This window comes from Amphiura filiformis, chromosome 2, assembly GCF_039555335.1.
Source record: "Amphiura filiformis chromosome 2, Afil_fr2py, whole genome shotgun sequence".
NCBI lineage: Eukaryota > Metazoa > Echinodermata > Ophiuroidea > Amphilepidida > Amphiuridae > Amphiura > Amphiura filiformis.
In genome coordinates, this window is record NC_092629.1 from 60,005,131 (window position 1) to 60,021,389 (window position 16,259).

General features: G+C 36.1%; 1 protein-coding gene across 1 annotated transcript in view; it reads right to left on the bottom strand.

The window, feature by feature from the left end:
• Positions 1-1,764: 1,764 nt before the first annotated feature.
• Positions 1,765-16,259, bottom strand: part of LOC140146479 (protein FAN-like) — a 41,564-nt gene continuing 27,069 nt past the window's right edge. The window contains exons 16-23 of the mRNA XM_072168341.1: positions 15,908-16,137; positions 15,123-15,216; positions 13,645-13,703; positions 11,389-11,524; positions 9,675-9,882; positions 9,140-9,393; positions 8,195-8,304; positions 1,765-7,640 (exon numbers count right to left, since the gene is read on the bottom strand). Of these exons, the coding sequence (XP_072024442.1) occupies positions 7,549-7,640; positions 8,195-8,304; positions 9,140-9,393; positions 9,675-9,882; positions 11,389-11,524; positions 13,645-13,703; positions 15,123-15,216; positions 15,908-16,137 (1,183 nt within the window). The 3' untranslated portion in view covers positions 1,765-7,548. The remainder of the gene's footprint in view (positions 7,641-8,194; positions 8,305-9,139; positions 9,394-9,674; positions 9,883-11,388; positions 11,525-13,644; positions 13,704-15,122; positions 15,217-15,907; positions 16,138-16,259) is intronic.

Genomic DNA, 16,259 nt, shown 5'->3' on the forward strand with positions numbered 1-16,259 from the left:
TTTGAGAAGCTAATTGACTTTTTTAGTAGACCCAATTTGTAGAACAAGGCCATATCAACACATATTTGAACTCTTTGAACCCCCAATGAGCTATAAACGTCTGGTAAATGTTTTAAAGGTCAAATTAGGACAGGCAATTTTATTCAAATGACAGGCAACTCTCAATTTCTAGCTAAGACCCTGCACCAGCGAGGTATCAAACTCAAGCAAACAAAACTCTTATCACTTCCAATTCCACATCAATTTCAATTTTCTTATAATTTAATATAAGACTAAGTCAGCAACCAATCACAAGGCACCTTTGCCCTGACGTCAGATGCAAACTAGTCTTTTTAATTCAGTCTCAAATTTTAATCATGTTCAGAATTATGACCCTCTAAGAGTTGCTGAGTTTTGTTTTTTTCTTTGAGCTGTGTTTATTATGTTGATAGACAATATAATTAGGGAACAAACCAAAAGTTCAATGACATCCTATAAATGAAAGTTCTTTTGTTTGGGAGAGGGAGTTAAAAAGTCTGGAAGTTTGAAAAAATGATTAAAACATCGGTCAAAAGTTGATCTTTTGGTTGTAATTTTCAATATTTCACATTTACATTACAGGGAGGAAGGGAGGGGGTTAGCCTCCTAATGAAAGCACCTTTGTTTATAAGAAAGTCATCAAACTTTTGGATCGTTCACTATAAATGTAACATTCTGCCTTGACAAGGCTTATTCTTAAATAGCTGCCAAGTATCATTATGTATAATATAGTGCAATATAGAATGTAGAAATTGTCAAATGTCTATACGGCAGCTATTGAGATATGGCTCTCTTGTATTAATCCCTCAATATTTACTCTTTAGCAGTATGAGGGAGTGTGCAATAATCTGTGCCCCGCAGCATGGGGGTAAAATATACCAAAATAGCTCACCCTCTCTTGGTTTGCAAAAACAATTACTCCTTTATCCCTCTCCACTTGCAACCCCAGCAAACACAAAAATGTTTTTAAAACATTAAAAAGGTTTATAAAAATGTTTTTGGTTTTGGTCAAATCATTTTAATAACATTTCCATCCCTGGTTATATAAAGGTCATGAAAATGTTCTGGAAAAACCATTACAACAACATTTTAAAATGTCAAAATATTAACACTTAAAGGGGTATTTCATGATCCATAGTTTCATCTTTCACTTTTATCAAAAAAATTTCAGATATTCTATGTGTTTCTACTGGGGAACGGTTGGCGGGTAATGTGGTTTAGTTTAGAGTGTTACCGGTTAATGTGCTCAGTGGAAACAGATCGGTTCAGAGTGATGCGGTGTGGACACCCGGCAACCGTGATCCACCTCATGAGGTAGACGATGTGGTGTGAAACCCGGTATTTCTGTCAGTGGAAACACAACGGTTAACAGTTGCTAGGTATTGAACTTCTTTAATGTATATTTTATGTATCACATTGTGACCTTAAAAGCAGCTTGGGGTCAGGAAAATATTTTCAGTACTTCCGGTACACACCACAACCCTTATTTTAAGCATCAGTAGAAACGTGCTGGTTGTTGCCTGAATCGTATTGTGGGTTACCAGGTAATACCGGGTAAAAATACAGAGTGCTCAGTGTAAACATGCAGATTGATACCAGAGGAAACTTCCTTTTTTCTTCTTTTTTTTTATGTCGCGCATATCTAGGCATTAACAGCTGAAATCTAGGAGATAACGCTGACGATACTTCGGCCAGGCACAAGTGACCTGGTGAACGAAGGGGGTTGCCGTAGATAGCTGGTCGGGCTACATAATGTTTGTTTGCAAAATATGTTGCAGATTCATTCGCTTGGCAAAAATACTGTGGAAATTGTATTTACGTTCTGTTAAAACAGAACAAAATTACAGCACAGTGGCCTATTGAGCAATGTAATATCAATAATCATGCATAACTAGCAAATGCAAAATCGAAATGAACTGAAATTTTGAGAATAAACTTTTTTCGTGGATATCTACTCAAACATACCATAAAAAGAGGATGCTAGAATCACAACATACTCCTTTCAATAACATTATGTTAGAATGTTTTGCAGCAAGTTTTCAAAAATGTTTTCCGAATGTTATCAAAACGTTTTACACCCTTTATATACACTTTATATAACCTGGCATAATGATAACATTTGCTGGGTCCTTTGACATCCTTCATTTGGCTTGCTAAACCACCCATTCTCATGTTACCATTACCAGGAATGAGGATAAACCATTCTTCAGAAATCACAAAGTGGTAAATAAATTACTCAAAAATGGACTGAAAATATATAAATTGTGAAAATTTGGGCAAAAAAATCACCCAACCTGAATCAGGTTTTAACCAGAGATGCCAGTCAGTTTCACTCAAAACCCTGAAACTGGTGAGAGATACCTAAACATGCATGTGAATTCAAGCTAAAAAAGGCTCAAGCTGGGCTGAAAAACAAGTTGGCATTTGGTCTCACAAAATACCTGAATTTAGGGCAAAGCCTGATTTCACCTGACAATTTCATGCTTGCACCCCTAGCACATCATTATTGCATCACCTCTAAAATTACTGGATACTAGGCTTAGGCATTGCCCCTACCCGTGGCACACATATGGGTGGTGCCCCCTGCAAAATCTGCATATTTTAGCCTCTTTTGTCCCCTAAAAAGATCACATGCATTCACCACCATAACTTGGCAGGATTGAGGGTTGTGTACATTTTCTTTTGAGTTTTGTTCAAAACAATTTATCAAATTAACATTGCTGGTTATTTATTTGGGGTCAACCATGGTTATCATGGTCATGGTTATCAATAACAATATGCTATTCTAGCTGAAATTCATATAAAAGACATGACCTTCATTTCAAATGGAATCACCCATTCAGGTAACCCCCATTTGAAATTCACCCTCCCTGTGTGGAGGTTAAAGGTCATGTCTTCCATAGGGGTGTATGAATTTCAGCTGGATAGCCCAATGATGCTAATAACCCAATACTGTTTTCTTATACCAATAAATTTACCTCTCTTTTATTTTTATAAATTTGAAACAATTGAATAAAAAACTCACTGACTATTCAAATAGATAACCCAATAAGAATAAATTACACAACATTTGGTTAACATTACAAAATTTTTGGTCATGAGTTGCATGGTTGTTCTTTGTGCATGCACAGTACATGAGAGCACACATGTGTGCACACCCCAGTACACACCGACACAAAAGAGTGCCTCACACACAGGAGCAGAGAGACATAATAGTCACAAACGCTTACACCAAGGATGCAACTTTCACTATCTGACCGTGGACACACCTGGTCAAACTGCAGCGAAATGTGGACCTTTCATAAAGTCTCCTATGGGGTACATCAAATGCATAATTATGCTATCAAAAATGCATTGCAGCTATAAATAAAATGCAAGGATGGTTCCCCATTACAGCTGCATCTTCATTTGATAGTTAAGAATCGGGTGTCCTACTTTGGTACTGTAAACAAATGCACACACACTCACAGACACCACGACAAACAGACAGAAACACATACATATAAAATCCTTGCATGAATTTGTCCAAGTTTTACACATATTCATTTTCATAGCCTATTTTGCTGGTCATCGTGCACTCTCTGTATCACATATACATCCTCACATATCATAATATACATTTCAATACACAATATGTGATGCGATCAAGCAAAATCAGTCGGAACTCAGAAATATTGATTTTGAGATGTAGCCAAACAAAGGAAATATTTCCCTTTGTTTCCTTTTGTTTTAAAAACTCTTTAATTGCTCATATCTTTGGAACTGGTTGTTCAATTTCAATGGGGTTTTCTGCAAAATTCAGCTTTGTAAATGTTTTTTACTATCCTATAAGAAACTGAAAAATTAATATTTCTGAGTTCCAACTGATTTTGCTTGATCGCATCACATATTCTATTTTCATTTTCCTTGATTTCATAAATCAATAATTGGCAATTTGAGTGAATGCTGGTGATTGACAACATCACTCTTTTCTAATCTTGTGGAACATAATGCACCAACTTTTATTTCATGAACAGGTCTTCACAGAAAACCTTAAAAAAAGTACAAGTGTTTTTTAATTTTGCACAAATATCACCCACATGAAATCTACAGTTTCTTTGTATTTTATACTTGCTTAAAAGAAGGAAAGGAAAAAAATGCAAATGAAGAAAAAAAAAGCACAACTGAAGTTAATTCACTTAAAACACCAAAGTCCAAAGAAATTGAATAAACACCACCATATCAGAACTGAGAAGGGAAAGAAAGATGATGATTATGGAAAATAAAAATATTGACTGGACGAATGTCTCATGATGCAATTTGGGCAACTTTTTATATATTTTGTTAATTTATTTTTTTGCTAAAGGGAATGATATTAAAATATCTCATAACATATCTTAAAGGAGGAAAAAGAAAAAATAATCACCCCTCGAAAACAAACCAAGGTCCTGCTGTATGCTGCACCAGAGCCTTATCCACTTAACCATGGAAGCTTTATGATAAGGTATACTGCACATATGATCCGACATATTCTCGTATTTAGTTATGTACATAAATTTGGAAATTGTCCTGCTTTCACTCCAGTCTTTGACAAACTTGTCATAATTTGCCCAACTTCAAACAAGGCTGCGCAGGAGTATGACCTACTGTGTAAGCTGTAATTTTCATGGTGGTTTTATTTTCGCATGTGCATGGAAACTGGAATATAAAGATGCGTGAAAATATATAAATATAGAGTTACAATGATTAACTAATAAACTAGAGAACATTCATCAACTGGGTAAATCTCAGCATCATCTGTTTTCAAAGGAGTCCGACATATATGAAACTGCTACATACATACATGAACGCGATAACACACAACGCTATGAGTAAATGTGAGGGCACACACCATGTAGAGAGCAAGATTTCTCATCGTATACTTGTAGCACATTCTTAGTCTAGTAGCTGTGGCTTAGCTTGTTAGTGCTTAATTTCATTGGTTTCTGCATACCGTCTATCACACGGTAGCAGCCACATCATCACTTGTTGAGGAGCGAGTATCTAGCATGTTTCAGAGCATAATTCGTGAACGAGATAGTAGTACGCGCAACTAAAATGGTAATCAAGTTTTTTCTTTTCAGCAAAAGGGGAGCTTTCATGACAGTAACTTCATTTGCTAAATAAAACAGTGTTTAATTATCAAAATAATATTTAATTGACCAAGAATGTAAATAAACAATAAGTAGTGGATGTCGGCGCATCCACTACGATAAAAATATTGGACCTGCCCGTCCTATTACATGGTAGAGGATAGTAAACACAAAAATTCCCATCATTTATCCTCTAAAGGGCCAGTTTCTCAAAGCATGGCTAGTGGTCAGGCTTCCTAAGCCACCAGTCAATTAGTCCTACATACCAGTGCTAACAATTTCACATTCGTACATCACCTAGAAAGATAAATCAATAAAATGGATCCACTTGGTGGGCTAGCCTGCTGGCTTAGGAAACCTGACCACTAGCCAAGCTTCCAGAAATTGGACCCAAGTGACGTTGCCTGTTGGTGAATGGCATGCATCTCTTTAGTCTATTTCATGAAAGAAAAAAAAACCTTGCACAATTTCCCAATATCGGGAAAATTTTGCATGCGAATGGCTTACACTGTATATTATTGAGCACAGGAACATACTCTCTTCTTAACAAATTATATACAGTTTGACTGCTCAGTACCAGAAGTGGGTACTCAGTGCAATTGCTGCCCTGTGATTATTTGGCAATTTACACAGAGCATATTGTACTCAGCTACACATGGCAGCTATTGCACTTTACACTTGGCACTGAGCAATTGAGTTTACATACTTTGGTCATTGTGTTACAAGAAGTCATATTTTACAAAACAAGTTTTCTTAAAAATTCTTCAAATCCCATAGATTGATAATCAAGAACACCATCATTCTACAAATATTACACAATATATTCATATATTTCTCATCCCTGAGATAAATATATATTTGCTTTTAAAATAATAACCCATGGGGTCAAATGTTAAAGTTCAAAGGTCATACCTTCCAGCTGACTCCTTAAATTATCTGGACCTACTGAGAGAACCCATTGAAGTCACCCATTCTGGTAACCCCATTTGAAATTCACACCCCCTGTGTGGGAGATTAAGGTAATGTCTTCCATTGGGGGTGTAATGATTTCAAATGGAATAGCCCATTGAATTGGTTGTCCAAACCTCTTTTTTACTAACATGATGGCAGATATAGTGAAAAAATCTGGATAAGTGAATTATGTGTAATTCTTCACTGAATGTCTCAAGCACTAAAATTGAGACAACATTTACTCAATGAGGTAATACAGGCTTTGCAATTTGGGGAGAGCTAGAGCGATTGCTCCCATCACTCCCCTCAAAGCTGAGGAGAGCTTTTTATTGCTCACCTACCTTTGGTGTAACAATAATAACCACATATACAGTACATTAATGCTCTCTTAGTAATCTCCTGTAGCACTCGAGGAGAGCGATTAAAAGCTCCCCTGCAAATTTCGAACGGCAAAGCCTGGTAATAGCGCTGAAAGATGGTGATTGAGTACTATAATACAACATAGATATGTCCTACTATGTAAATGCTTCAGAACATGAAATTAAGGTGTTGAAAAAATGTTTTTCTATCACAATTTCAAGGCCTGATAACAGATCTGTACAAAAGAGGTCTGGATAAGGGATCAATGTTGGACTGTAAATGAGGCACATAACAAATATTTCTCCAACTGGAGGCATCTCATCAATGAGTGTCACTTCCTTTTTAGTAATATTGCTTCATATGTATAGGGTAGTATGTGTAATTTTTGTGCACGGCGTCTGCAATAATACCCATGAATGAGAAACCACCATGGAAGAAATGCAGTCATCTCCACAACAAGTTGCAGCCATAACAAGTATAAGATTACAACCTGATTTTAGTGGAGATGTCGTTTGGTAGTGCAGACTTACAAAACAAAGTACCAATTTTTAATACCCAAATGCATGTACTATCACACCATTTTATGGCAAAATATCCAACAACTTATCAAGTTGATTTAAATTAAAATCTAGTCAACTGGACTTACTATTTATTGACTGGCGGACGTTTCACATCCTATCCTGGATGCTTCCTCAAGCCGTCTGATTTTTGACGGCTTATTTTATATACCTGGATGACTGAGAATATACACAAATATATCCAACAACTTGTGTTTATATAGCCATTATGATTGCATTCCTCAGATTCTTCCTTTTACTGGGAGCACTGGCCAACCAGACAGGGACAGACAGCATCCTGGTGAAATAGGGGTGGAAATTACTGAGAGAACTAGGCGTAAAACATGATGATTTAAAACAATTTAAAATTTAAAACTAGCGAGTTGGCATAATTAAAAATGCAGAAATCTGCATAACCGCAGACATTTCACACCCCTGTTAAAGTCATTTACAAGATTCTTACATTCTGATGAATATGGCAGCACTGTTAAAACTTTACACTTGAGATTAAACAATCTATGAATCCAGTAGGTTAGAGGTCAAAGGTCACATCAGCTAACCTTCCACAGCACAATTTTTTTATCTTCTCCTCCGGTAATCACAACAGCGCCGTCTTCAGAAGCTTCTATACAACTTATGGCACCTGCAAAAAGATTCAAAGAAACAAAAATTTTAACAAAACGTGTAACACCCAATCGATGGACTTTTTAAGATGCGTGATTTAAAGGATCTCAAAGATGATTTTCATTTTAATCTTGTTTGTCCAGCCTATAAGGCTCAAACAGAAACAGTCTTCGACATTACACTACTGGCATAGTCCAAACCGCAATCAGTTGTACTTACTTTTCCCAATGTAAATATCTCAGTTAATTTTGCCAAATTCTTGTATACTGTATTGTATGTAATCAACGCTCCCCCTCCCCCTGGGGATGTTCTGCTCAGGAAATTGAAAGTAAAGGTTCAAAGAAATGCCATAAAAAAGATCACAAGGCTATAATATTTCACAGTGTTGGACATGGTTCCTGGTTCAAAAAGTTCCAAGTCAGCTCAAAGATTCAAATCCAACGATATTGAGGTCTAGCTGTTTTCACCTATAATTATGCCAATTAAATCAATTGCAACTGTACTAAAATCGAATACATCTTTGCCCATTGTAAAGGGGTGATGCATATAATCATTGTGACCTTTGACCCTTACCTTCATGACCTTTTATACTTGTTTTGAGTTGACCTTTGACCATATCCCATATGAGTAGTTTCCCTGTACAGTCTCCTGCTAGTAGTAGGTTAGCATGCCACACCAGGCACCTGTAAAAAACAAAACAAAACTTACAGAAATCAAAACAAAGAAAGAGTGCACACAAAGTATGTAAAATTTTGCAATAGTTTTTATAGTTTTGGGGTTAAAAAGGAAGGCAGTTATTGCATTTTTTCCCTTCTGTTGGCATTTGTAGGGGGGACGTACCCATGGTATATAAAATTCAGGGGAGGAGGGGCACCCAGCTATCGTGCCCTATGCAAGAAAGCCTCTAAATGGCACCTTTTTTTCCATTGGGATTCATGATTATTTTTATATTGATGTCAGAATCAGATCACTTTTTAGTGGAAAGCAACCTATCAGGGCTTCCCAAACTTTTTTTCCAATGACCCAAAATTCAAAAGAAAAATATAGCGCAACAACCCACCGCATAACACAAATGGTGCAACTTAACAAAACTTATCAGCGGAATCACAGGCAAAATTACAAAAGGGCGCAATTTCCAAGTCGCCTCACTGACCAGTTTCCAGAATGACTAAAATGGGTCGAAATATGATTGTACCTGAGATGCCAACATTAACATCCAGAAAATAGGGTGGATTCAAACAAAAAATAGGGAGGTTTTCAAAATTACATGCAACTTCACTGGCACATAACTTGCCAGAAATAGGGAGATTGCCAAATTTGGGTGTCAAAAGGTTTTCAAAAATAGGGAGTCTCCCTGTAAAATAGGGAGGGTTGGCATCTCTGTTGTACGACCAATACGATGTGTTGCCCTGCACTTTAAAGCTCTTGATATTTTGAAAAGTACCTCAAAACTTTGGACTTTTTATATTGAAGTCTATGACCAGCATGCAGAGCATTAATTGGGCAGATTATAGCTACCTTATTTCTTCTCCTGCATCTTTGGCAAATACTTCTGTCCCAGTGTGTACATCTACAACTCTTATATAATGATCCGCTCCAGCAGACAGCATCTGATGTCCATGTGGGTGGAATTTAACGGCATGCACTACGCTCGAATGATTCTGAGAATGTCGTAGAATGGATTGGCCGGAGATCTCCCAGTAGTATACAGCGCCCTCGCGAGTACCTGATAATATATGCGTGGCTTCTTTGTTGACATCAACACATGTGACCTGTGGATTGAGTAGATCAATGATTAATAAAATTTGAGTCTTGAGTCTCATAATATAGATTCCAATTGTTGTTCATACAGTTTTGGGAAAATGTTCAAGGCAACTGAATTGTGTCCAAAATAGGTGACAAATTATATTGATCTCTTGTTGGCATCACAAAATAATGCAATACACTAATATAATACAACAGATACACAGACCCTTGTAGTTATTACACTTCTTGTTTTTGTTTTTTTTCTTTTCAAAAGTTCTATGCATTCCTGCAATTAATGATGACCTACCCCAGTATCATGGTCTAATTCAGCTAATAACTCTGCCTCCATCTTTCCTCCACAGCTAGTCTGTAATCCTCCGCACAGCCACACCTTGACAGTGGAGTCCCATGATGCTGTTACTAGGAGATTATCTCTTAACCACAAGGATGACACTGCGTCGTCATGTGCTACTAATGTGTCTAGTACACGACCATAGTCTATTGAGTATAAATACCTGTAGTGAGAGAGGAGATTTGATGTCAACCTTGTAATTAACAGGTTTTCCACCAACACAGCTTTATACTTCATTCATTCATTCATATTTATTTGGCAAAAAGCGACATAAAATTGTACAATGAAACATACCAAAAATTAACACACTGCTAAGTCTGCTGTTTCCACAGCTAACACTTACAATGTATGGAACAGGCCATGCATTTCCATGTTACCCGGAAGTTGCTACACTATACTCGTAATGGGCAAATATTTGCATTTCGATGTTACCCGAAAGTTACTACACTATTATAATACTCGTAACAGGCAAATATTTGTTTTGTTATTGCACTCGTAAATTCACATATTATTCACATAAATATTATTCACGTAAAGCGACTTGTGTTCCAAGTTACGGCCGCGTAAATTCACAAAAGCGTGTGTCACGCAACATGCTGTGCCCAGATGGGCAGCCTGTCTCAAAAAAATTGTGTAAGTAAAAAGCACCCTCTTTCGCAATTATAAAATACTGTTGTGACATGATGCTTACATCAACGTCAAGGGCGCAGTCTTAGCTCTCAAATACTCAAATACCGTTTGTTCTGTTCAATTTGCTTGTTTTAATTTTGAGATATGTTTATTTAACAAGGAAGGGGTAAAATCACAATTGTGCCACTTTTACTAGGGAAGAGAGCTGTACATGTAAATCAATGATAGCTGATGTTGACGCGTCTAATCCACTCCCCCTTCGGGGCTCATGCATTAGACCCATCAACATCAGCGCGCTTGCATTATTTTGTCTAATTTCTTTCCCAACAAGTAATACGCGTTCATTAACCTATAAGTGTTCAATATTAGTTTGTAATTTAACATGTTTTAGTGACTAAGAGAACAGTATTTACCATGATAAAATCATTGACATGCACATGTATTTAATTTTACAGCAGAATGTGAAATATTTATTTATCTTTTAATCTGTTTTAAGTGGAAAAGGAGCATCATTATACATGCATCATGATAAAACAGTAAAAACATTAACAAAGTTTTTGTATTGTGTAATTGATGCATTCTTTTGATTTCACGAACTCTTGATAAACTTGATGCTGATTACTGATTTACATCGTAAAGCCCTCTTCCCTAGTAAAAGTGGCACAATTGTAATTTTACCCTTGACGTTGATGTAAGCATCATGTCACAACGATATTTTCTAATTGCCAAAGAGGGCGCTTTTCACTTGCACAATTTATTTTGAGACAGGCTGTATATGCTATATCAAACCCCCAAATTTATGAGTCTGTCATATTTTGAGCCAATAGCATGATGTGATCACTTCTGTCTGGTCAACACATCAACACAGTATATGCTTCCGCAGAACATATACCAGTACGCAACACGCCAAAAAAACTGTTTGATTTTACAGTGCCAAGTTGATATAGCAGTATGGTGTTGTGCTTTTTGTCAACTTACACAGTAGCTTGGGACTTCATTGACGATATATAAATGTTTTAATTGATTATCTTTGACTTACACCGAGTTGTCCCATGATCCTACTAATGCCTGTTTTTTATCCGGAATAACGGCGAGACAAGAAAGAGGCAGGCTTGATAGGCTGACACTCCTGAGTTGACGCTGGTCTTCAAGAGAATATAATTTCAGCTGCGAATCTGAAATAAAACAATTTGTAGACTAGATAAAAATATATACATATATGAAGAGCTTATTTCCAAACCGTGTTAAGTCCACCCACCTTCAAAATTGAGATTTTGATGAAAATGGGTAGTGAGTAACTAGGGCTATCCAGCAATGTGTTTGTTTTTTCCCAAAATTAGTCAAGTTCCAAAATATTGACACACAGAGTATCAATTTTTTTCCAAAACGTGTTAAGTCCAATCCAGTTTTGTAGCAAACTGTGTTAAGTCCACGAACAATGCCCTTGTGGGCAGCTTGTAGGCAAGTAGCACGGCATAGGGCTTCCAATAGTTAATCGCCAACGTTCTTGTTTGGTCCTGAGACTAGTATACATGAATTTGGTCTGCATAAAAGTTGTTGTTGTTGTTGTTTTTGTTTTATATTAGTAGGCTTAGTTTGTATGGGATTTCTGAAATATTTGATAGATACCTCCAGAAAGACATGAATAGGGTGGGAAGGGGGAGAGGCAGAGGCAGAGGCTGTGATGGTAGAATTAATGTTAGAGGATGGTGGTAGAGTTAGTTTTTGATATTATTATTTTGTATGATTATCAAAATGTGCTACTAAATTCAATGTATAATTTTAAAGTTAAAGGTATACAAAAACTTAGGACTTAAAAACTTACGACTGTCAATATGAGATTAGGGTGGCAGCATGGGGGAGGGGGAAATATTTGTGATAATGTGTTAAAACAAGTGGATATTTCAGGTCATCACTTATTGTCAGTGAAATGATGTTTATTTAATTCTGAGAAATGCAATTCAACTAAGTTTTGAATTTTGAACTATTTTAAACGTCGAATTTTGGTAAAAAATGGGCAGCAGGATGGGGTTCAAGATGCAAGGTGTTTTGTGGCAAAATTGTGTTTTATAGTAGAGAAAATCACGTTTTGTATGTTTCTAATAAATTTGTTATCTTTTAAGACAATTTGAGAAAAATATGGTTAGTTCTGTGTTACAGATACTATGTTTTGTGTCAAAATGTGTTAAGTCTATGCCATAAATTGCGTTTTGTGTCAAAACGTGTTAAGTCCATGCTATTTTTAAAACAAATTAATTCATTTAAAAAAAATCAAAAGTCTCTAGATTTTAACTTAACATGTTTTTATGGTCCTATTTATGTCGCCTTCACTTCACTGTAATTTTATAGAAATCGAACTTTTTTTCATTGCCATAAAGAAAATTCCTGATTTTCTTCAAAGTGAATCTTGTGGACTTAACACGGTTTGGAAATAAGCTCTTCATATATATATATATATATATATATATATATAATGCTTATAATAATACAAACAGAAATGGGAAACAAGTATATATACCTGTAGATCCAGAAGAAGTATGTTTGTTTTATCAACCCACTGTTTACAAACTATAATGCTTACTAATATAATATAAACAGGTTAGCAGTATATTTCAGTAGGAGTTAGGAGCCATTTTGCTTTATAATTTTTGACCCATGTGAAACCATATATGGGTCATTTTATGTGTCATTTTGAGGGTCATCAAGTCAAAATACAGATTGGAAGCCAGCAATTTGAATTCAGCAAATTTAAATTAGCTAAAACAGGATGGGTCACCCTCCTTTTGTATTGTATTGTATATTTATTAAAAAATCACATAGCAGCCAACGGCTGAATTGCATGACATTTACATTAAAAATAGCATTATGAAAAATACATACATTATAATTAAAACACTCAAACATTAAAAACATGAAAATAAATAAGAACACATTAGAATTGCACTTGACTGGATTTGGAACAATATCAAAAAATGACTGGCAAGAAAAGAAAACTACATTGCTTTTAGGAGGTTGGTGAGAAAGGGTAGGGGACTATTCTGAAATCTGTTGGTCCTACATCTAAAAGAGTCAAATTTTGGTTGTCTTCTGAGAGTCATGTGGGATTGATACTTACTAGGTGGAAACCAGGGTGAGAACCCCAGCCGCCAACTCAACACAAAAGTTGACAACCATGAGAGTTACCAAATTGCGCAGAAAAGGGGTTATTTTTTTACCAGTAGCAAGGACCGCAAAATTGTGGTCACGCATGTGTACACTATGATATTTGAGTGCCTTCCCGTGGTGTTTTTCTTACCTTGTGAAACAGAGAAGACTACTTTGTCCTGATTGGCTAGTTTGATTGCATGTACTGTGCTGAAAATTAAACCAACATAACAGTAAATCTTAGTATTGAAATAAGGCATGTACTACATGAGGTATTTACATTACAGAATAAAAATAACGTTTTTTTGGCCTTGTGTACCTACATGTACATTAGTACATGTTCTCATCTCATATAAAGCGGTTCATTACTTTAAGTACAACAATATTGTTAATGTCATTTTAAAGGGCATTTCGTGATCCACAGCCTCATCCCCCACTTTTCTCAAAAAAAGTTGAGATTTTTATATCACTGGAAACCTCTGGCTACATAATGTTTATGTACAAAATATTTCTTGCAGATTAATTTGTTTTGCAAAGATATCGTGAAATTTGAATTTCGTTCTGGTGCACCAGAACGAAATTACAACGCATTGTCTATGGAGCAGTGTAATACACATAATCATGCATAACTCAAACGCAAAATCGGAATCAACTGAAATTTTGGGAATAGGCTTTTATCGTGGATATGTACTGAAAAATGTCATAAAAAGAGGATGCTTGGATCACGAAATCCTCCTTTAAGGATTATTTTTCAAGCATTTCTATACATATATACTAAAAACTGCACATGTTAATTGTAACTTGTTCTTGGTTTTGTCAGCATGGGTAACATTTTTTAACAAATACAACGGAGGAGACTGTGTAAATATTAATATTAATGCAAACATTGAAATTGTGCAAAAATTCTGTAAATAAGAGCATAATTCTCTTGGATGGGCCATGGTTTGGGGGAACATTTTCACCAATTTGGGGCATAGTGATGCCCTCTCACATGAAAATGTTTGACGCATTTTAGCAGAGGCAAATGCAACCAAAGTATAAAACCTAGGCACATTTTGCCAATTTCCCCTCACATTTTATACTTTTTGGGATATATTAATATTTATGGGTCATAAAATTTACCTCTGAATAGGTATCAGGAAAGTCAGAAGTCCAGAGTCTATGTGGCAAATTCCTGTACAAATGGTTTTGAAGACCCCCTCACCCTGCCTTTGCACGGTCATCCCAAAATCAGGATCTATTAAAGAAGTGCACATTTGAGCAAACCCCTTTCATGTTTTCATGAACATGTACACTTTATAAAATCATTTCGACACAAAGTCATTTTTTGCAATATTGAGAACAAAACACAAAATATGTTTCAAGCATGCATTTAAACATAATTATTCACCAATCTTTGCATAAGAACAAATGATATTGATACAAATGAAAGGTAATAATCCGAAACAATTTGGGTGATTATGTAACTGTTGCATGCTTGAACCACATTTTGTTCTTTGTTTTCAGAATTACAAAAAATGACATGGGTAAATACGTAGCAGGCTGACGATGTGTGTTTGCATATGGAGAACCTCATTTTGATAGCAAGATGACGGATACATGCAAAGTGTCAATAGTAGTAGAACTTACTCTTTGTGTAGTTTATAATCAGCCATAGGCTTGAGGTCTTCTATTTTGTCCCAGCAGGATGATGATGAGGCTTCTACTTGAATAGGCACTTCATCTGTCAACAAAAATGATATGATCAATTTGTAAAAGAAATTCTCCACAGCAAATCTTGGTTCTCCAATTCAATTTTTGACTGCTCAGTGCCAGAAGTCGGTAAGTGTGATAGCTGCCCTGTGAACATTTGGCAATTTACACACAATATATTGTATTCATCTTAAAACTACACATGGCAGCTATTGCACTTACCTACTTCTGGCACCAATGAGCAGTCTTCCTCTCAAATGATAGCTTTGTTCAAGGCTAAAAGCTTCTTTTTGATGATTCATATGCAGGTAATTATTTTTTTGATATTGTTCACCTATTCCTTGAATTGAACTTTTGACACTTTTGGTGTGGAAAGCTCTAAGGCAAGGCTTCCCAAACTTTTCTTCCCAAGACATAAATTTCATAAGAAAAATTTGGTGCAACCCACAGCATAATGCAAATGCTGCTACTATCCAAAACTTATCAGTGGCATATCTTGCAAAATTTCTAAAGAGGGTACAATTTCCATGTTGTCCTGCCAGAATGACTTTACAGTGACAAATGCGCGCAAAATCTTGCAATTTTAATGCTAACATAGGTCACAATGGGGGTTACATGACCAATACGATGGTGCCCTGTACTTTTCTGGGTTTTTTTAAGGTCAGGCCCAATTTTAAGGTAGGGCAGGTTACTCCAATACAACAAATTTGTTTTTGCCTTACTTGTTGCATTTATTTCCTCTAAATCATCTTCCTTTGCTTCAGTACTAATGGCTACATCATCTTCAGTCTCTACCACAGATTCATCATGAGTTGCTTGAGCTGTAATCTCAATTGGCAAGACTGGTGTGGAGAATCTAGCAGGGTGTGGTCTGGTGAAGAGTTGCTTGGGTGTCTGGCCAAATTCCATGATCTGGGCTTTGATGGACTCCTTTTCATTGGGATCTTTCACACTGAAAAAAAGAATGTACATAACAAGTATGTAAATTATGACAACCTTAAAATAATCCTACTTGTGCACATGTCACTCAAATCATCCTTGTTTTTCTCCCCTTGCTGTTTATAAAAAGTAAAG